This window comes from Myotis myotis, unplaced genomic scaffold (assembly GCF_014108235.1).
Source record: "Myotis myotis isolate mMyoMyo1 unplaced genomic scaffold, mMyoMyo1.p scaffold_m19_p_5, whole genome shotgun sequence".
Lineage (NCBI taxonomy): Eukaryota > Metazoa > Chordata > Mammalia > Chiroptera > Vespertilionidae > Myotis > Myotis myotis.
In genome coordinates this window covers 43,161,311-43,185,000 of record NW_023416357.1, presented here as the reverse complement: position 1 = coordinate 43,185,000, position 23,690 = coordinate 43,161,311, and the positions used below count along the sequence as shown (strand labels likewise).

Below are 23,690 nucleotides of genomic sequence, written 5' to 3'. Positions count from 1 at the left end.
AACAATGTATTAAAAAAAGAATGACCTAGTAAATGTAGAATGTACATATGCTCCCTCATAACTTTAGCAATATCCAGAATGAACACTGATGATTTTTCCTTATAAATGGCCATTTATATAGATAGTTAAAAAAAAAAAAAAAAGGATATGCTTGTATTTAAAAGCAATAAAAATGAAAAAATTTACATATGGGTTTTGATCACTGTTAAAAGGTTGTAAAGATTCTTTCACTTTTATTCTTACTTCTTTTAAAATAACATTTTATGTCAATACAAAAAGGAAAAATATAATCTCAAAATTTTTGCCTAATAAACTGTCAGTATAAGAACTATTACATGACATTTTTAAAATTCACTAGGGAGCAATTTTTGTTAGACTGACATTTAGAGCACGGGATTAATACTGGTCTTTAAATGCGTGCTTTACCAAGACTTTTTAAAATTCAAAATAGTTGTGTTTGAGATCTATGAGCTTACCTATGGAACAGGAAAATTTATATAAAAGTTCTGGTACTTATCAGATAAAAGCTGACATGAACAGAATACTAACTTATTTTATTATAGTTCTGTGTTATCTAACACTGTAGCTACATGTGGCTATTGAGCACTTAAAATGAGGCGAGTGTGACTGAGAAAATGAATTTTTAATTTGATTTAACTTAAAATATAAAGTGGTAGAAAATATTTTTTCTACTAAATACAATTTTATTGTTTTGATAGGACATTTCACTTTAACCATTGAATATTTAGCATCCAGACTGAGATGTACTATGCTGTAATTTATACTAGTAAGTATAAAATATACAGTGGATTTTGAAGATTCAGTACAAAAAAATGTGAATTATGTTGTATATTTTTTTAATATTGAAAACATGTTGAAAGATACTATTTTGGATATAGCATGTAAAATAAAGTATTAGTTAAATCAGTTTCACCCATTCTTTTCTACCTTCTTTAAGTATACTAGAACTTTTAAAATCCTATGTGAGGCTCACATTGTATTTCTATTGGACAGAGTAATTATAGTTACTTCGTAAGTTTAAGAAGGAACCCTCAGGGCTCTAGCTGGTTTGGATCAGTTGGATAGAGCGTGGGCCTGTGGACTGAAAGGTCCTGGGTTCGATTCCAGTCAAGGGCACATGCCTAGGTTGTGGGCTCGATCCCCAGTGGGGGGCATGCATAAGGCAGCCAGTCAGTGATTCTCTCTCAACACTGATGTTCCTATCTCTCTCTCCTACTCCCTTCCTCTCTGAAATCAATAAAAAAAAGTTTTAAAAAAGGACCCCACAGGAAACAAATCAGAAACTGAATAAAGTCTATATAACTACATGTACTTCCTTATGTTTAAAAATACCCTTCAAGGACACTGTTACCTATAATGATCTCTGGGAAGAGTTTTTAGAGGAGGGCGAGGCAGAACAGGGACCTTCACTTTTTACTTCATGAAGTTTTGAGAAGTTAGCTCTTCCAAAGAAGTATGTAATCACATCAATGATTTAAAAGCTCTAAGAATGAAGCCAATTAATAACAGGAAATACAAATTACAGCTTTTTTAGCTATCTGTGGAGAAGTATCTAAAACATTTAAAATGATTTCCCAAGCCCACACGCAGGTGAAATGGAGCTTGTTCATCAATGCCAGCTCAATCGGTGGAGCATACAGCTCATCTATAGATTGCTTCTGGTGTAGGATATACTGTCTTTTAAAACTAGCTTTGCAGCTATCTGAGCTCAGACATTTTGTGGAACTATTTCATTGTTTCTCTCAACATTATACTATATATACCAGTCATAAAAAAAAATCATTCTAAGAGAGAAAAGTTTTAGGCAATTTTCAAAGTGGTATTTATCCTGGACATCAGAAATAAGGCCAAATTAGCAGCCCAAAGCTATAAAAAATGGACACTTGAATGTAGGAAATACTATTGCAGTATCTGTGCTGGGCAGGATCTGGTAGGATGGAAGATGACAAACAGTGATGGGCTGGCGTGAGCAGCTGCTGGGAGGCCATGCACCCTGCCTGGGCCACTGCAGTCAACTGTAATAAAAGGACTAAACATACTCATTCGGTGAAGGTTCACCTGAGGGATTAACCAATCAGCACTAAGATGGTAGTTTCAGGCATAGGTTTAGCAGCTCACCGAGAAGCTGTAAGCAGGAGACAGGCAATAAAAACAGGTTGCAATGACTGTAATGTGAAAGACAGTAAGTATCCAGTCAAAAAGATTCCCTGTCAAGACAGATCTGAGTCTCTAAACACATTCATACACCAAGTAGACATACTGATATATTTATACCCCTCTGCAAAGCATAGTATACATATATGTACAAGCACAAATGGTTTGAAATTATTTTGGGATCCATAAACATGCCACACAGAGTGACTATTAATTAGGACCTCTATAAATAACGCTCTTGGAAGAAAGGATACCAAAAGCCCAAAAACCACAGCAGGACCATGGTATTCTGGAATGTTGGCTCAAGCACATTAAAGGTAACACACGCTGAAACCGGTTTGGCTCAGTGGATAGAGCGTCGGCCTGCGGACTGAAAGGTCCCAGGTTCGATTCCGGTCAAGGGCATGTACCTGGGTTGCAGGCACATCCCCAGTAGGAGATGTGCAGGAGGCAGCTGATCGATGTTTCTCTCTCATCGATGTTTCTAACTATCTCTCTCCCTTCTTCTCTGTAAAAAATCAATAAAATAAAAAAATTAAAAAAAATTAAAAAAAGGTAACACACAACCACTTAAGAGAAATGTGATTTTTTCCCCACCCATTTTGTTAAGTTACTGATCTGTGCAGATGCTGCTGGAGAGATGTGGAACAGATAAAATTGCTTTTAGTAATATTTGATATTCAAAATAGTATCTTTGAACATGTAATCAATCTAAAAATTAATGACAGTTTGTTTTGTATTAAATCTTCAAAATCCAGATGTATTCCTGCATATGCATCAGTATCCTGGGGAGTGAAGGTCAGGAATCTGCACTTTTAATAAGCTTTCCAGGTAATTCTTATAATCAAGCATGTTTAAGAATAGTTGTGCTGATGTGCCCTAGCCAGTTTGGCTCAGTGGATAGAGCGTTGGCCTGCAGACTAAAGGGTCCCAGGTTTGATTCCAGTCAAGGGCATGTAACTTGGTTGCAGGCTTCTCCTGGAGGCAACCAATCAATGTGTTTCTCTCACATAGATATTTCTCTCTGTCTTTCCCTCTCTCTTCCACTCTCCCTAAAAATCAATGGAAAAATATCCTAAGGTGAGGAGTAACAACAACAAAAAGAATAACTGTGCTGATGAATATGTTTATTCTTTACTCCCTCCAGGACTATGAGTCCCCCCTTTTTGGTGAATGTTGTGAAGCTGTATACTATTTAACTTATAATATATGTTATCGTTACTGATTCTATATATTTAACATAATTTATAATTACCACGTTACTTTAAAATTACCTTATTAAAATATACATTAAATAACATATTAAAATAATACGTTAAAATGTACTGGAATATAACTCTCTATTACCCTGGTAGAATGCCAAATGTGTAACCAATACTCATAGGGGTACTCAATAAGATATGTATATGTATAATTTTTATATTATATTAACTGCAATTTTAAACAATGCAGTTATTATAATAAGCCTAAAAATGATTAACCTCAGTTTTAAAGGCTTAGAAAGCTAAATAATCAGATAACACAATTACTTTTCTAGACTGATCTTCGAAAATTCCTTCACAGGCAGCTAATAAAACATCAAAATTTAATATGCATATGTTTGTAATAAAATGCTTCAGTTAGAAAAGGCCTTTTCTGTTTTGAAAGACTTTCCTGGTATTAGATAAGAATATCCTCTATACTTGGGATATGACTGTACTGCCATATAAAAAACAGCATTTACATAGCAGTATCTTTGAAAAGTGCTTTCCTATTAAGTTTCTAGAAACTACAGAAGTAAAATCTTAAGTTTACAAATTTATGACCCAACTATAATTGGCCTGTATAATAAAGAGTAAACCTCAGGCTCAATATAAGAGACCTCATCATATCCAATATGAAAGCTGTGTTACCAATGCTACTGAAGAAAGTAAGACATTTACCTGTTAGTTTTCCCATTCTGTGCAAGGCAAGGCCTCCTCTTCATCCTCAGACTCAGGGGATGCTTCTTTGATTCTCCGAAGAGCTTCATGGATGCTCCGTGTGAGAGGGTCTGTGTCAGGCAGAAGCGTGAAGGATTCTCTCAAAACTTCCTTCTGTACTTTCTTCAATTTTACCCCCTTCCTTATTTGTGCCAAGATATTATTACTATCATCTTCATCAGGAAAAGGAGGCAGAGTTCGTTGTTCAACCTTTTTCAGATGAAAACTACCACGTTTCAAGGAAGCTAACACCTCATCCATGGGTGAGCTCACTTTAGAAAATGAAAGAAAGCAATTGGAGTTAGATTAACACATGAAAAGTCAAACTACTACAACCTCTAGACCAGGGGTCCTCAAACTTTTTAAACAGGGGGCCAGTTCACTGTCCCTTAGACCATTGGAGAGCCGGACTATAGTTTAAAAAAAAACTATGAACAAATTCCTATGCACACTGCACATATCTTATTTTGGAGTAAAAAAACAAAACGGGAACAAATACAATGTTTGTATTTGCATGTGGCCCGCGGGCCGTAGTTTGAGGACCCCTGCTCTAGACTGTAGGACTTGATAGCCCATGACACTGGAAACACCATCTACAAAATGGCCCATGCAGTGTGAACAGAAGGTTCCAAAGCACAGGGCATCCTAATTACACTTACTAAAAAGAAATCCCAAGACTCAATTCCATGTCAGGTATTATTGGTATTCCTATCATTTCCCATGTGAGAACAGGGAACAGATTGGGAGCTAGGAGTTAGACTTTAGTAGTATCAAGGGTGAGGCTTCTGAAGGATTTCCATAATGCAACCAGCCCAACCTGAATTCCAAAGTGACTGGGTTATACATTTAATTTTTAAAAATTAATTTTGGCTCATTATAGTGATATTTTGCATTTAGTTGTTTTATACATGCAATTCTACTTGGATTAAGGTAAAAATATTTTAGAGGATAGTCTTTCAGATTAAAATATAATATGCAAAATGTTCTATATAATATTCTATGCAAGCTAAAGCTCCTTGAGGGCCAAGATTTTGTTCTTTTCAAAAAACAGCTTTAACACATAATATGACATGCAAGAAATTATACATATTACTCCTTATTCTTCTTTGATTCTTTATATGAAGAGTATACCAAGGTCCTCAATAAACACGTGACCAAATGTTACATTGTCCTGCCAATGCCATCCTAGTATGATAGTTCTGACAAAATGACTTAAGCTTTCCGAAGTGAATACCTTTCTTGTATTTCCCAGGTTTAAAATCACTTTTTTTTTACACAAAAGGAGTTTCCTACTATGTATTACCAAATAGATCAAGTATCACTTCAGAAGATTTATTTTTAAAAATATGTCCAACAGCTAAAGGTACACACTGCTATGTCTGTAGAAATTTGTTGATATGGGTTGGTGAGAATTCTGCCCCGCTGTGACCTTGAAAACCTATTCGCTATCAAATAATGTCCAGAAATAATGTACTAGTATTAAGCTTCGTAAGATCCTGTGAAATAAAAAGTGCTTTGATTATGCCTCACTTTTTCAACAGATAAACATGAAAAGATCTCTTTAACTTACCTCTCCTTCTCTGCAAACCTTCAGCAGTCTTTTTGAGCTTCTTCCTGGCACTGACCAGCTGGCTGCTATCAAAGAGATGTGCTGAAGGGGCACTTGCAGATTTAGGGATCCTCTTCTCGTTCCCCTCCACTCTAGGCAGACCTTTCTCCAGTGTCTCTGGGATGTTGTCCTTAGCAACAGGCAGAGGTGGTGGCGGTGGGGGTGGGGGAGGAGGGGGTGGTGGGGGAGGTGGTGTTGGAGGAAGAGGTGGTGGGAGTGGATCTGTGGTAACAGAACCTGGTTCAAGGTCAATATTATTCAAAAGTGAAAGAGAAACAGTGGGGCACAGTTCCGAGGTAACACCACTGAGAGGTAATGAAGTGGCTTCAAGTTGTACTAATGAAGTATCTTCAAGTTGTATGAAGCTTTGGGCTTCTGCTGTCTGTGATGGCCCAAGCTTGCCTCTTCCTTTCTGCACCTCTTCACTTTTCTCTTCTATCTGGAGTGCTCCTGGCAGAGAGTTGCATTGGTCCTCGCAGGGCACAGGACTAGCGGCACTTTTTCTTGCATGAGCCAGTCGCAATCTGCTTGACTTAAATATAACTTGGCCAGGGTACCTCTAAAAAAACAGAAGTTATCATACTGGTTAAATATAACTTGGCCAGGGTACCTCTAAAAAAACAGAAGTTATCATACTGGTTAAATTATGTTAAAATGATTTATGAACAATTGGCTATCTATTTTCTCTCTCAAGTGAAAGATGTTCTTTTGGAGCTTTTGTAATTTTTAGGGAAACTTTTGTAATACAAAATTGTAATACAGTTATACAGAAAACCAGAATACCAAAGTGTAGTAACTTTCAAACAGTTATCACCAAACTCTTTAATGTGTGCTCATCATCAAATCCTTTATCAAGATCTTGTAATCCTCTTATCAACTTAAGCAACTATTCAAAATTACCACTATTAAAAAAAGGTCTTTACTGAATAAAATTATGAATTTAAACGGAAAAATAATAGGAATGTAAATTACACAACATAAATGATGTAAAACATACATGTGCAGAAAGCTAAGGGACTATTAGTTTCTTACATGTATTTTCAAATGCTTACAGATAAAATTTTTGGGAGTACTGACTGACATAACAACTCTCATTCTATATTTTTACTGTAGTGAAACCTAGCATTAATGCATTTGCTTACCTCAAGGCTTAACACCCTTTTCACTATAATACTAATAGGACTTTATCAAAAGCTTCCGACAGTGGAAGCTTTATCAACTAAAACCATTCAGCTTAAGCACAGTTTGAAGGAAATATTTAGCTGCTGTGATGTCAGTGTCCAGAGTCATGGTTTCACCTGGTAAGAAAACTGCTGAAGCATTTCTCATGTATGCTGATCCACTCTCTAATTCTGTCACTGATCATTTCCATAGATTACTACCATAGGTTGATGTATGTGGAATCAATAACAAGTTGATGCTTGAAATGGAGAGTTGGCTGTAAACTAATTACTTTATAATTAGTTTATAATTCAAGGGGTACCCATGCTTCCCAGGGGCCTTTTCCTCTTATACTCGACTGAAGTGGTAGCCAAGGGTCACAGGATATTAATTCTGGAAACCACCAGAGGAAAGGTAGCCATGCAATCAAAACTAACTTACTTTCTAAACAACAAAGGGAAAACCCAAGTTTTTCTCAGACAAAGAAATCTTATAATAGTAGTGTGTATGTAGCAATGAAAAACCATACAGTTACTGTACTTTTGTTACCTGTTTAAAAGTTCGAAGTCTATCCAGTGTTCTCTGTCTTTCTTGGCTAACCCAAGCACTTTTTCTTTCTTCTTCATCATGTAATTTCTCTCTCTTCTGGTAAAAAATGAGTAGTAATTCAATTATGATGTTTCCCATTTCTTTTTATCATTAATAGGAAAAAAAGAACAGAGTTCTCCCAGTATGTCAGGTGGGTAACCCCAAAGAATGATGCATTAAACAAAATGTTTTATGGCATGAAGCACTATCCATTTTTAACAAATTATCATTTTAAAATTCACAATGGTAAAAATAATACTATTTTATTTTTTTCATTTACTCCCAATTAAAGAATTTTATTCTGTAAAATAGAATAAAATCTCTGAACTAAAAAATGTTTCATTTTTGTGGCCCTGGCTTAAACAATTTTAGTATGAAATACTTATAGCTGTTAATTCTGCTAACTCAAACAGTGGACCTTAAAATAAATCCATAAACACTTGGTCAGTAATTTAGATATTACACAGGTCAACCAATATAACCAACAGTTAGAAAAAAATAAAAGCAGTTCCAGCATCATACATAAATTATTTGCTTTACTATCATAACTTATAGCTGGCAGTTATCTGTTCAAAAATTAAAAATTTTTCTCATATTGTTGAATCAACTAAAAGTCATCTAATTAAGTCTTATTAGGCAGAACAAATATTAAATAAATGAAAAGGCTTTCTAGATAAGCAAATGGGTTATGAAACTTTATTTTTCTGCTTTGTTTTAAAAAATTGGGTTACTTCCCCCAAGACCAGATAATTTCACATGGAGTATGGTGGTGGTTCCAGTATGTCATTAATCTGTCTTTTTTTCCATTTGTCTGCTGTCCTTTACAAATTCCATCATCCATTATTCTCTTATTCTATTGCTTCTCTCTTCTTTCCCACCAGATTTGTCCTGGACAATATAATTTCTAATGAGACTTACTGCTCACATTTGCCTTAGATGATTATATCAAAATCTAAGGGATGACTGGAATCGTCAAACTAAAAGTGTACATGAAGTTTCAGGAAACCCTCATGCACAATGCTCAACTGGTAATGTTACTAGACACTACAGTAAAAATAGAAGTTTTGTTCTAAGTCTCCAAGAATACAAACTTACTAGTTGTACTGTGTGATGGGTTCTGTAGTTCTCTTCACTCTGAAGGTGCTGATGGAATTTTTCATTGTGTTTTGCAATACAAATTTCCTATAAACACATAAAATATGTTTTAATATAAGTGGAACTTAAAGATTTAAACAACATACCAGGGTTTATGTGATAAGTCACATTTTAACATATAACTGCATAGCAAAGTATCAAATAAACCACCTCCGGTTTCTCATTTATAAGACTGAAGCAGCATAAGCCAAATAATCAGGATCTTAAAAAGAGTCTTCTATCAAATTATTAAAACTTCTCTTCCATTCCTGATTTCCCTTTTTTGGAGGGGGAGGGACGGGGCAAAGCAGAGTGGAAGAGGGTGTCCTTATATAATCTCAAAGGTCTCTTTCAGCTCTGAAGTCTGTGGCCAGAATATTCTGTCTTACTGTACTCAAACTGTCTGGGCAAAAAGGATATACAACTCCTGGCTTAAAGTCTGTATTCTTAAACTCTCTCTGATGAATTAAAGAACATGATTTTGTCCAAACTGCTTTGAAGCATATTATGAAATCTTAAACTTCTGGCCACAGACTTTAGAACAAAAAGAGACCTTAAAGACTAGAAAGTCAGAATTATGTTCTTTCTAATCACGTGAAAACAAAAACGTAATAATAAAATGGGATATATGTGCTTCTTCACAAAATAATGCACTGCCATTTGGCAATTTTAGTGGCACCACGCTGAATCTTCATTTTCCCTGCATCCTTTTGGAAAGCCCTCCAGATGAAAGGGTTTCCATTAGTTCCCAACACTCTCAGAGCTATACCAAAGATTACTCTTCTAATCAGAGAAAGGCACCTAAGGAATGACATTTTAAGCCAGTAAACTATTTTTCTAAAGCACCTGTTGATATTATATTCTCCCCCCACACTGGGTTAAATCTCTTGCCTAACAAGTATTGATCATGAAATGAACTTATCCAGGGCAGTCTCCCTGGGGGAAAAAAGGCAGTCCTATACAGTGACATGATACAGTGGTATACTGACTTATGCTTCTGGGTCACACAGACCTCAGATAGAATCCTACCTTACCCCATACTAGGCACTTTTTCTTGGGTCATATATTTAACCTTGGTTCCCTTGGTTATAAAATGAGAATACAGGTCCACAATCCCTTATCCAGAACAAAGGTCAGATGTGTTTTGAAATTGAATTTTTTTTCAGATTTTAAAAAGGTGATAGGTTACATATATCATATTACCAAGGAACTCCAGCAGGATTCTGAAGCAGCACCCCATAATAACTAACTTCATTTTAAAAGATGAACAAGTATTAGTGACAGACTAGATTAAAATTATTAGCTATGGATCAAGGATTAGGTAATGAATAAAAGCAAAATTTAAAATTAAGGCTGAATTTCATAAATACATAACCTATTATACCTTTTTTTTTATACCTTTTTATTTCTGAGGTAGGCTTTCTTGGCTGAAACCCGTCCACGTCTTGCTTCCAGCTGGCGTGCTTTCTGCTGAAGTTTATGCAGCTCTTCTCTTTGTAAATGCACCGATGCTGCCATCTCTTCCTTCTCCAGCATGGCCTCCATGCTTTCATAAGTGTCATAGTACACCACTTCATCTCTCTTTTCTGGTACAGAATAGCAACAAAGGGTAATGGTTAAGAGCGTGGACTGCAGAGACAGAACAGGGTTTTCATCCAATTACTGGCTCTGTAACCTCAGGCAAAGCCATTATCTATATATATAAAAGCCTAAGCAACCGTTACGACCCGACGGTAGCTATGACGCACACTGACCACCAGGGAGCAGATGCTCAATGCAGGAGCTGCCTCCTGGTGGTCAGTGCGCTCCCACAGCCAACCTCCTGCAGCTGGCCAACCTCCTACAGTCCCTCCCCCCTGCTGGCCGGCCAGGTTGAGGGACCCTACCCATGCATGAATTTGTGCACCGGGCCTCAAGTCTCTTTTAAAGCATTCAATCTTTTGTGGACTTATGTGGTTAAATGTACACCATACCAGATATAAGTCTTTTGATGCTTTCTAGTTGTGCTGTCAACAATAACTCTTCACACTTCAAGATTTCAAACTGTACTTCATACAACTGAAGTTGCAGATCATAATAATCAGCTTCTAACTGATCCAATCGGGCTATGGCTTCTGTACCACCCTGCAAACTCTGCATCTGTATTGAAAATAAAAATATTTCTAGTTGGTGGGGACAAGAAAAAAAGTCATGTTATAATTTCTAATTAGAAATGAAAACTAATCAGACAGGATAAACCCATAAAGCAATTGTTCTAAGAAACTTGTGGGCAAGAATGAAGACTTTTAAAAGACATAAAAACAGTAATAATTAAAACATATGGTTTCAGAAATAACTAGGCAAACACTGTAAAAATAAGGTTTTTAAAGTTTATGTTACAGCTCATCTATATTTAGGTTAATAATATATTATTCTAATTATCTTGACATAAATATTAATGGCATCCCTTTTCACTGACAAAAAGAGGTTGATAGTTTTGCAGTTATCCTTTTCATATAAGATACATGAATACCATTAGGCCATACTTGGATAGACACAACAGAGGGGGGAAAGTCTGCTGAACACCATACATTAAGAGCTTTATTTTGCTCCAAGGTCACAGCCTGGCTGGCTTCTAGGATCTGTTGACTGGAGAAGGTGAGTGGATGTGAGCTAGAGCGGCATGACAACTGCTTTCCATGGAAATCCTTGCAACCTACTGATAATGATCATTATTAGTATCTAAATAAACACACTCAGGGTCCTACAGTGAACCTAAGGGATTCAGACATTTCTATGTATGTCTCATGAAGTAGTTGGGTGATCTTGAATGAGATTTTTTGTTGGTCAGTTTTTAGTCCTGAAGTGAGAGGGAAGATATTTTGCTGGGCACCAGAAGAAAATCACCATGAGAAAAAGTATAAGTTAGATAATGGTTCCATATATTTCTATTTGGCTCTTTGGAAAAAGACAGGTGCAAGAAACTTTTCATGAGTCTGTAATATGGCAATAGTTTTCTGATATGAGAGAGTAGGTATTCTTCCAAAAACGTTTCTTCTAAGAACATGGCACCACTCTTTGGCAGTTTAAAAGTTCAAGCTCAGAAGTTCCAAGAGACTCCTGGCACAAGTATCAATTTGCTGGGAACTAGCAGCACCGTGAGGAGGCCCTCGGCTCAAGTGGCATGCTAAGGAGTGACTAACAAAGGAAGTGGGGGGAGAACAAAGAGGGAAATGAGAGAAATGTTTATGAGCTCTAGTGAGACATCACCGGGGCTTCCAGAATCCCAGGAACACACTTAACTGATAGTCCTGGGCAGCCATGGCAGCAGACAGTGAATTCGCATTGCTACAAAATAACCCCTTCTGGCTAGTGAGGTTGGTAAAACATGTTAGCACATAAAAAGAGTATTTTTAAACAAGATTCCAGCCTTCCTTTACATTTTAGATATCCATACAGTTCAATTCTTTTAATAAAAATTTTGAACTGTAAAACAACAGTTAAGCTGGGGTCTAAATGTGCAACAGTATACATTTAAAAATAACCAGATGAATTAAATACAGTACTATTTTATTTTATAAACATTTTATAAATAGATAGTTAATAAGTTATCTAACTTGTATAAGTCAGTGATCCTGCTACACTAGGGAATGACTAACAAACAAGAAATATAGAACAAACTCAAAATGGGATTAATTATAGTTTCACATGAAGGAGAATGCTGACACAATGAAATGCTGCTGCTTTTGTCCTCAGTCATAAAAGAAGAATCCAGGAGTGATTTCTTTGCTAAGACTCCCAGTCTTGCTATAAATTACAAACCCTTTACAGACTATCTTGGGGGTCTTGTCCAGTCCTGGAGATCACAGTCCCATGATATGCAGAGATAGAATGTGTAATATTAGAAGGCTTTAATTCTCTTAAGTGGGGATTTATAATCAGTAAAACCTTAGTGTGAATCACTAAAGATATCACTAAAAACCTTCATCTATGATCAGTTCTCCAGTGATGCTGTCCAGAGCGGGCTGTCCCATCTTTACTACCTCTAGTTCTCGCCAGCCAGAAGTGACCATTTATCTGCCACTATTATGACATGTGCTAACTACCAGACTCCTGTCCCATACTTTGGCTAAGGAAGAAAGTTCAAAGTCCCCTGCTAACATACCTGTACATTGTCAGCTGTCTCAACTACAAGTAGAACAATACTCCAATTCCTGCCCAGGGCCCAAGTACCTTAAAAGCATTTGAGATGAATAATGATACCAGAGTACAGCAAATAGCAAAGAAAGGAAGGGGTATTCTTTCACAATAAGTGATCTCATCCCCCATTTTCTGGCTTAGTGAGTTCTCTTCAGAGCAAGGGAGTCCAGAAGTGTATTTGGCATGGCTGGGTTCAAAAGAAGGACGAAACCTCATGAGAGACAGAAGCACAGACAAGAAATCTGTTAAGTACCAAACTCTGAGAGAACAAACAATAGGGCAGTGATGGGTCTCAGGAAAGTTAAAGAGATGTAGAGAGGACTTTCATGGGATAAGCTAAGGAGAAGGGGGTTAAAGACAAGCCAGGGAAATCTTAAGAGGGCAAAGTGGTGCTGAGAGGTTTATCTAAACTTCAACATGGTGGGGAAATTCTCACTGAAAGGCATGGAGAGGTATGCGAAGGCCACATTGCTCCAAATCTCTTCCCTGTAACATCTGAAATTTCCAGACTGACTTTTTTCCTGGTGCCTAGCTCAGATGACAGCCACAGAACTAAGGGAATGGGAATCCAGAGTGGATGGAGCACTAATTGTGAGCAATGGAGCCATGCAGAGAAGGAAGGTGCCACAGATGGAACCTGGGGGGCAGTGCTTCCCCCGACAAGAAGGAAGTCTAAAGAGCAGGTTAAGTGTTCACGAAAAAGACAATCAATGCCAATGAAAAAACTCTGTTCGTTTCACCCTTCTAAATAAACTTTTGAAATCAAGACCCCAAACCAAACTGTGACTTCCTAAGGTAACCTAAGTAGTACTAGCAACGTTAGAACGAGCTCAATTCTACCAATTACTACAAGGATGGTCTTTCCCCTTAGACCAGTGGTTCTCAACCTTCTGGCCCTTTAAAAGAGTGCCTCATATTGTGATCCCCAACCATTAAATTATTTTCGTTGCTACTTCATAACTGTAATTTTGCTAAGTGAGAGGGAATCGTAACGTAAATATCTGATATGCAGGATGGTCTTAGGTGACCCCTGTGAAAGGGTCATTTGACCGCCAAAGGGGTCGCGACCCACAGTTTGAGAACCACTGACTTAGACAAAAGTAGGGAGCACTATTCCAATAAATATGGAAAAGGAAACAAAGAAAAATGTTTCTGCAGTAAATCTAGCAAGGAAATGAAGTACAGGAAGTATTAGTCGACATCCATATATCCACATAAGTACATCATACACTGTTGACCCCACAGATAATCATTCCCCCCTGCACAATAATGATATAGTTTTCATGTGTACCTATTTTTTTTAAATATGTTTTATTGATTTTTTTACAGAGAGGAAGGGAGAGAGATAGAGAGTTAGAAACATCGATGAGAAAGTAACATCGATCAGCTGCCTCCTGCACATCTCCCACTGGGGATGTGCCCGCAACCCAGGTACATGCCCTTGACTGGAATCGAACCTGGGACCTTTCAGTCCACAGGCCGACGCTCTATCCACCGAGCCAAACCGGTTTCGGCCATGTGTACCTATTTTACTGACTGTACTGTATCATAAAAACACATATAAAGTCATTTACATAAAGACCGATGGCCCTGTCCTGCCTTTTACTCTACTATGCTAGAAAACCCCACAACATGTGAGGGGCTGTGAAAAACAGAATATCTATGGGTTGAGCCAATATAGTAGCCAACAAATACTCACTGAGCACTCACCACTATGTGAGTTACAGAGAAGATGGCAGTAAACAAGAAATGAAGCACGGGTTCAAAGAGTAGTCATAAAAATAATGCACAGTGTAAGAGAAATAACATTAAAGGCAAGCTTGGCAAGCATTCAATCAAGACTAGCCCTTTTATGTGGAAAAGATGAAAAGAACATGAGACTTATAACCAGACAAACCTGGGGTTCCAGCATAACAGCTGCACGAATAGGGAACTACATAGAAGCTGACAGAATTATCTAAAATTCCACATTTCAGAAATATTTTAAAATTGGAAATATACATAATTTCTTTGATGTTGAAACCTAATCTCACCATCCATTTGTAGGAAAATATGATCTGACTTGATGTGAGTCCCTATTTATTCCATTTAATATAAATATCTATATGTTTCATTACTGAAATGCTAACACTTGTCCAGTAGTTACATGCCCTCAACGGGCTTTCTAAAATCTAAAAAACTAAGAATTCTGAAACATATCTGGTCTTGGGGGTTTCAGATAATGACTTATGGGCTTATAGCACAAAGGTTATGTTTGGGAATTGAGATAATAAGCACTAAGGACAGGGCCTGAAACATTTAAAACTTTTTTTTATAACCACTATCAAAATATAACTTAGATAGTAAAAATGGAATTTCACAATTAACATTAGAGCTTTTGGAGTGGAACCTAGCTTTCTGTACTAAGAGACTGAAATACCTACTGTACAGATATGATGAAACAGACTCTATCTGCTTACTGATAAAAAAAATTAAAAACACAAAACCAGCCTCTCTGCCTCAACAAGCACTCTGGCTTCCCCACCTATGTTCCTTGAGGTTGAAACTTTTTGGAAAGGCCCATACGAAAAACAAACATCTTAAAACATGGGAATTATATTTTTCCCACCTCTGTATTCCCTTCCATGATACATGCACAGTTAACTAACACAGATCACAATAATATCAAATGTTTATTTTGTGGTTCTTACTCTATGCCAGGCATTTTGCTAAATGACTTATATACATGAACTCATAACTCTCCTAGAGGTATATATTATTTCTAATTTATAGAGAAGTTAAATAATTCACACAAGATGGGATCTGTAACTCTGTCCAATTTAGCAGCCACAAGCCATATGTGGCTATTTAAATAATTTAAAATAAAAAATTCTGCTCCTCTGTCATATATGCCACATTTCAGGGGCTCAATACAAATATTGCTAGTAGCTTAGCTTATGGGAAAGTGCAGATGTAGGACATTTTCATCACTGAAGGAAGTTCTGTTGAAGATCTCTGTCTATATCATAAGCTCATGCTCATTATACTGTAAGTGCTCAATAATCTCTCTATATAAAAAGCCAGCAACCGGAACACCGAAATGACCGGTCGCTATGATGCCCACTGCGGCCAGCCAACCAGCCTGATTGGGGGCAGGACCGGCCAGCCAACCACCCGTGGCCCCTCCCCGCCACCGGCCCGGGCCCCCGATCAACTCCCATTGGGGCGGGGCAGCTGGACCGCACCTGTGCACGAATTCGTGCACTGGGCCTCTAGTCAATAACTAATGACTTAAATAAACTGTCATAGAGGGCTATAACCTTAATTAATCATAATTTAGCCATATGCTTTTAGGAGAAAGACAAAATAATGAAATAAAAGGAACTAGCCTCAGGATTGGTAAATACAATCAGCTCAATATTCTATAAGTTTATGTATATTCATAGTGATGACCTCAAAGAATCAGTTTTAAAAATATGAATGGGAATGGTTAAAATCCTCTGCCAAGACAAGAAAGCACATTGGTATATTTTTACAACTTTCAACCACAAGGACTGGAATCCAAAGGGTTTTCTGGTTAATTCCCTATTAACCAGAGAACATGGTCAACAGAAGGTAACAGTCCACAAATTAATTGAGATATGTGATTTGTTTCATGATGGCATCTTAATTTTAGTATCTATTTCAATTAATAACTATAAAAAGAATCCCTTATTTCATTAATAAACATTATTTTAATGATACTTGTAAAATATATCCTACTCCTAACCCTGTGTAATTATATGTAGCTTAACCTTGTTCAGTGGTTTAAAATCTGATGTGATCTGTACGTAATAATATCTGAAATTAAAGATGTATCTGGATAGACTGTGCTGTTGTTTTAAAATCTGGATTGATGGGGAATATACTATTGAAAGTGTGGAATAAAATAGTCACAACTAATTGAACTCACCCTTTCAAAAGTATCGGGCCAAAGGGCAATGATATTTTCAAGAGTTTTTGATGGAAAAATTTGAACACCAGCAGATAGAGGCTCAGATACAGATGATCTGGGAACCTACTAAATTTGTGTGCAAAGCTGTGCATATGTGTATTTCTCTGAGTACAGGGTTCCTCGCTTTCAAATCATTAAAGGGACAAATTGTCTGTGACCTAAAAAGGGTAAGAATGGCTATGATCAAGACTCAGAAACAGTTAAAAAGGAGATAGAGTAAAAGGCATCATACTTATTCTGAATACTAGATAGTGTTAAGAAAATATAAAATTTAAATAGAATTTTGCTTGCCCAGTGACATTTAATATTTCAGTGTTAATTTAGAAATTTTGTTTCAAGTTCAGCATTATACTCATGTCAAATATTACTAAATATTTTCAATTTAATTGCTATTTTTAAAGTGTTTTGTCACATCAGGAAGAAGTCTTTTGTCTTCAAAATAACCTAAGGAAACACAACATAGTGACATTTTTTAAAAGAACAAAAGTCTCCCCATCACTTAAATCACAGGGTAGTACTGTATCACAAGGTCTTCACTGGCAAGCGTTTGTTTGGGATGGGCTTAATAACTGACATTTGTTCTGTTTCTCATGAGTAATGTGGTCACCTTAAATTAACGATAATAAAACTGTATAGTAAATCATCACAGACGCATATAAAAAGCACAATGCATATATTATATACACACAACAATCATAAACCTAGCAAGAATGACTAACTGGCAGTTTTACCAAAACCTTTGAAGATTCAAACACAATCCAGAACGTTAAAAAACAGACTGTTAAGGTAACAGGATGGCTCCAAGGAAAATGACCCCACAGATAATCATCATCCCAGATTCTCAGGGCCCATTTTAGCTTCCTCTACCACCCTAGACCAATTCCAGTAAGAATAATGTTCCTGCAATAGCAAGTACTGCAATCAGAAACCTTACACTCAGCAGCTCCTTTAGGCACCCTAAAACAAACATAACAAAAAAGTACTGATGAATGCTACAAGATGGATGAACCTTGAAAACATGCTAAATAAAACCACGTATTTTATGATTCCCTATGTTGTCAGAACAACTCAATGTCAGTCTGCTTAGAATAAAGCTAGTCAATGTGATGAAGACAAAGAGTGATACTCTACTTCACAGGCAAAGAAGTGCTAGGATTTTAAGTTTCAAAAGTTCTGGAACTTAGAAGAAAATTCCAGATGGCTAGTAACAAAAAGATCCAATTTTATCTTTAACAATAGCAGCAAATAAGAAAATGTAAGGGAAAAATAAAACTACAATTTTAACTTCATTCACAAAAAAATTTCTTTCTAGATCACGACCACGATACCTCATACACTTAAAAAAAAATAAATCCTCACCCGAGGATATGTTTTTTCATTGGTTCTAGAGAGAGGAAGAGGGAAAGAGAGAAACATTCATCAGTTGTCTCCCATACATGCCCTGCAACCTGGGTATGTGCCCTGACTAGGAATTGAACCCGTGACCCTTTGGTGCACAGGATGACACCTTAACCACTGAGTTACACCAGCCAGGGCTCATATAGTATTTTTTAAACAAGAGGCAAGCATATGCACTTTTAAAATGTCAATGAGAACTGTCTTGGTATGCCTCCTAAGCCCAAAATGTTTCATAAAGCTATATTAATACTAGAGGCCCGGTGCATAAAATTGGTGCACTAGGGGATGGTGGTGGTGGTGGGTTCCCTTAGGCCGGCCTGCACCCTCTCACAGTCGGACATCCCTCTCACAATCCGGTTAGGCCTGATCCCAGCCTGGCCTGCAGGGATTGGGCATAAACCGCAGTCGGACATCCCCCGAGGGACACAGCAGTGCGGTAGGTGGCCAGGGAGGAGCCCGAACTGGGGCTGGGCGCCATGCTGCCGCCGCAGCTGCCCTCGCCAGCTGTGAGCATGGCTTCTGGCTGAGCGGAGCTTCCCTCTGTGGGAGCGCACTGACCATCAGGGGGCAACTCCTGCATTGAGCACCTGCCCCCTGGTGGTCAGTGTGCATAATAGCGACTGGTTGTTCCGTTGTAATGGTTGCTTAGGCGTTTATATGTATAGTTAAGCAGAGACATTTTGCTCTTCTTTACAGACAAAAATGTACTACTTTCACAAATATACTCAATGCTTTAAAAAACAATATAGTCAATCCACAGAATGGGAGCAAAAATTTACAAATTATATAAGTATTTGATAAAAGACTTGTATAGAACTTTCAAATTAGTAATAAAAAAAATTTAAAAATGGCCAAAAGATCTGAATGTTTATTTAAAGAAGATATGTTAAGTGGGCAATAAGCACACGAAAAGATACTCAACATCAATGCCATTAGGGAATGTAAGTCAAAACCATGAGATACCACTTCACACCCACCAGAATGGCTATGATACAAAGACAAACTGTAAGAAGCATTGGTGGTGGTAATGTAAATATGTGGAGAAATTTTAACCTTCCTATACTGCTAGTGGGAATGCACATGGTACAGCTGCTTTGGAAAGCAGTCTGGTAGTTCCTCAATTGGTTAAATAGCATTTGCACACTAAATATATATCAAGACAAAAAAACTGGTACATGAATGTTCACAGCAGCACTATTTATAATAGCTCCAAAAGTAGAATGAATCCAAATGTTTATCAATTGATGAATGTACAAAATATGGTATAACCATGCAATAAAGTGTAATTCGGCACCAAAAAAAAAACCCCAAATAAAACAAAACATAACAAAAGGCATAATAAAAATGCTTTACTTTCAAGTGATGCATGCTACAACATGGATGAACCTTGAAAACGTGCTAAGTAAAAAAACCACATATTTTTAATTCCATTTACAGTAAAATGTCCAGAATAGAAAATTTATATAGAGAAAGTAGATTAGTTATTGCCTAGGTCTGGGGGAGGGTTGGAGGAGAGATGAAGAAAGACTACTAATGGACACAGGTTTATTTTGGGGGTTATGAAAATATTCTGCAGTTGACTGTATTGCTTAGTTATGCTTTAAATGGGAAAACTGTATGGTATATGAAGTATGTCTCAAAATATGATTTAAAAATCATTTTGAGCTACAAAGTACTACAAATCTAATGATGAAGCAAATAATTTTATTCTTATCTAATCCTTCTGAAGTATAATTCCTCTCTTAAAATAGCTAGTATAAATTCAGTTGCCTTGCCGAAACCGGTTTGGCTCAGTGGATAGAGCGTCGGCTTGCGGACTGAAAGACCCAGGTTCGATTCCGGTCAAGGGCATGTACCTGGGTTGCGGGCACATCCCCAGTAGGAGATGTGCAGAAGGCAGCTGATCGATGTTTCTCTCTCATCGATGTTTCTAACTCTCTATCTCTCTCCCTTCCTCTCTGTAAAAAATCAATAAAATATATTAAAAAATAAAAAATAAAAAAAAATAAATTCAGTTGCCTAATCCAGCTCATTCTCCTCTGTCCAAACAAAAATCCATACTTCTTGCCTCTTCTACAAGTCTATTCAAGATGACTGCAGTGCTATCTGAACAAAGGCACAAGCTCATGTCCATTCAGGAGGAGGCCAGACCTGTGCAATCTGGACCTCAAGCTCTCTGCTGCCTAGAAATACCCTGAGTAGCTTTAAAAGCAACAATTTCAGGTTATCAAAACATAATGTAAGTTTAATCTTTCTCAATTTCCTATTGCCTTTAACTCAAATCTCTTTCATTACAGAATTAAAGATCCAAATTATGAGAAACGCTTTGCTTTCAACGATCATTAGTAAAACATAATTTGAAAAGTTTCCTGTGTAAAGTAAATGGGTTAAGGATTTAAGAATGGCTTTCAAATCAATTTTCTAGAAACTGCCCAGAATAATAATATTTCATAAAAACAAATCTGATCATGTTACTCCTTGATTAAAATCTTACAATGGCTCTATACTGTTTTTAGGGTAAAATTCAAATTTCTTGGCAGGGCATAGAAGGCCAACCCTAAACTTTGCTTACTTTCCAACTTCCTTTCTCACTCTCCTCCAGATAACTAGGCTGACTTTTCCTACCTCTAGTAGGACTCCTGCAACATGCAGTTCTTTTCACCTTATGACCTTTGGGTCAAAGTGGAATATTCCTCCAAGGGTCCACTTTGCATACAATGATACCTGTCTATTTCACAGCTCATTTGCACACTGCCCATGTCTTACCCCACCATACTCTAAGAACTCAAAACACCAGGACTGCACCTTTTTATGCTTAAAGAAAAGGGGGGGAGGGAGTACTAATCATGTCTTTATCCCCATCACCTATTATAATTCCTAGCAAAAACATGAAAAACATTAAACAAATAGTTATTAAATGAATAAACTGAGCAGGGACATTTTAGTTGGGTAGAATTCTAACAAGCAGAAAAAGGAGGCAAAGGAAAGGGAAGAGTTAAAGATGACCCTAAGGTTTTGGGCCTGGAGTATCTTGAAGAACCATGTGCCCTTAGCAGAAAGGAGAGATTTGAGGAAGACCTGCTATACGGGGAAATGAAGGAGTTTGGTTTTAGAAATATTTCATGTGTGACATATTGGCCCCCAAAAAGTGATTTCATTTCCCCCCCCAAAACGACTTAATAATGTATGATACAATAAATTGTTAACTATCTATCTCAATAAGGTAGAAAATGGGTAAAGAAAAGGAAAAGCAATCCAAAATTTATTTAATAATTTGACTGCTTTTCATCTTTGATATGCTAGTATTTTGAGTTTTAACTCTGGGTACAGCGCACAAACTCAATAGTTGTGCCTAAACCATCAAATGTTACTACCTACTATCTAGAACACCTGCTTAGATCCAACCCTAACACTAGTTTTAATCTTCATTCACTATTAAAACTATATACTTTCCTGATTTTCAAAAATACTATATTCCTAGACCATAACATTTGCTTCTTCAAACCCATTGTAGATAGTTAAGTACTCTTTTATAAAAAGCTATTTGTTCTGGCTGAGTTTAATAATAAAACATAAAATATATAATAGTATTTCAAAACTAATGGTTTAGGACAGCCGTGGGCAAACTACGGCCCGCGGGCCGGATCCGGCCCATTTGAAATGAATAAAACTAAAAAAAAAAAGACCGTACCCTTTTATGTAATGATGTTTACTTTGAATTTATATTAGTTCACACAAACACTCCATCCATGCTTTTGTTCCGGCCCTCCGGTCCAGTTTAAGAGCCCATTGTGGCCCTCGAGTCAAAAAGTTTGCCCACCCCTGGTTTAGAAGGTACACATTTAGTATACATTTAATGGTTGCAATATTTTCAAGCAAGATTTGGGCATTAATGGTATATCCAGTGCTGTTTTGGACCCTACAAGGAATACTAAAACCACTGATAAACAGGATGAGAATGAAAAAAAATTAATTTTTAGAAGTTCATTTTAGGTAGGTTTTAAGAAACCCTTTTCAAGGATTTCTATAGCTTTTTCTTTCTTTTTTGTATCCATGAAGAGAAAATTGAAGCCCAGTCAAGAAAATTGGACCTCTATTAACCTTGTTTTGTTCCAGAAGAAATAAAGTGAAAGTTCCAAAGGTAATGGTCTGAGCATAATATAATGAAGTCTAACAAAATGTTACTGCCCTAGGATTTTTGCTAAATTTCCCTAGGCAGTGAAACTTTAATAATTGTCGGAAAGCTTTGAACATTACAGTATAAAAATTTTAAAAGAAAGCAAAGGAATTCTAACGTAGACCTCCTTTTTGTCTTAATAGTGCATTGATGCCTATATTCCCACTGTGATGCTGTGAAAATACCGTATATATATCTAACTTTTCTATTAATGGCACCTCAAATCATAGGCCCCATCATAAGTATTACTGTCTAATGGACTCAATGCAAAATAAATAGTTGATTGTAGAATCAGAAAAATGTCAGTCTTGTACAAAGATAAAATTAAATCTTAAGTTTTAAAAATTTTTTATCTTTCTGCATTTTTGTTACCTCTTCTTTTAGTGCATGTTTCCTCTGTTCCAAACAGATCTCTTTAGCTCGCATCATCTGCAGTGTCTCCTTAGAAACTGCATACTGGAGTTTCTCCATACGTTCAGCGGCTGCTGCCCAAGATGCTTTACCAAATTTCTTCTGATCTGCTCGCATTCGATCGTACACAGCTATTAATAACAATTTTTTAAGACATTAAGATATAAAACAACTTGATACTAAAGAATTTGAAAGACTTAGCTTTCACTAACCACATACTCAAAGATACTCAAAGACTTAGCTTTCACTAACCACATACTCAAAAATCCTACCCCCATGATAATTTACTTATAATGGCTCTAAAATATTATCCAACAATATCTTAGATTCTAATGTCTTCAATAAAAATTTTAAATAATCTTCCTCAGAAATAACTTTATGAAAATGAAACCAAGTTGTCAGATTAACTTTAAAAATGCTTTCACATGTCCAGTGTCATTACTTTCAAAGTTTCTATATAAACTTTATTCTGTGATGGTTTATACATTTTTCCTGGTAATCTTAGTTGAAATATTCAAGATTATTTAAAATTAAATAAGTCCCACTAAAATTCACTTCTGTGGATGACCTTATTTCCTGTGACCTTGAGAAAGTAACTTGTTAGTTCCAAGAGTTTAGAAAATAGATTCCATATAATTCTCTACATAAACAATGTTATCATCTGTGAATAGGAAGGACTATTATATTTCTTCCTTTCCAAACTATATACATTTTATTTCTTTTTTTCACCTTATTACAACCAGCTAAGATTTACTATATTACATTCAATAGCAATGGCAAGCATGAACATTTCTTGACTTTTTACCTAGTTTATGGGGTATTTAGTCTTTTACCATTAATTGAGAGGATGTCTTTAGGGTTTTTGTAGATGCACTGTATTAATTTAAGGAAATTCCTTTCTGTTCCTAGTTTGCTGAGCTTTTT

At 36.6% G+C, this 23,690-nt stretch overlaps 1 protein-coding gene across 8 annotated transcripts in view; it reads right to left on the bottom strand.

The window, feature by feature from the left end:
* JMY (junction mediating and regulatory protein, p53 cofactor) overlaps nucleotides 1-23,690 on the bottom strand; it is a 127,641-nt gene that overhangs the window by 49,859 nt on the left and 54,092 nt on the right. For 5 of the 8 annotated variants that reach the window (XM_036308939.1, XM_036308938.1, XM_036308937.1 and 2 more), the window contains exons 4-10: nucleotides 22,728-22,897; nucleotides 10,602-10,767; nucleotides 10,027-10,214; nucleotides 8,590-8,676; nucleotides 7,456-7,551; nucleotides 5,707-6,304; nucleotides 4,098-4,408 (exon numbers count right to left, since the gene is read on the bottom strand). In XM_036308939.1, coding sequence (XP_036164832.1) covers nucleotides 4,101-4,408; nucleotides 5,707-6,304; nucleotides 7,456-7,551; nucleotides 8,590-8,676; nucleotides 10,027-10,214; nucleotides 10,602-10,767; nucleotides 22,728-22,897 — 1,613 coding nt within the window. In that variant the 3' untranslated portion in view covers nucleotides 4,098-4,100. Of the gene's footprint in view, nucleotides 1-22; nucleotides 2,147-4,097; nucleotides 4,409-5,706; nucleotides 6,305-7,455; nucleotides 7,552-8,589; nucleotides 8,677-10,026; nucleotides 10,215-10,601; nucleotides 10,768-22,727; nucleotides 22,898-23,690 lie in introns of those variants that run through there. The other 3 variants (XM_036308936.1, XM_036308942.1, XM_036308940.1) reach the window with 3 other exon arrangements.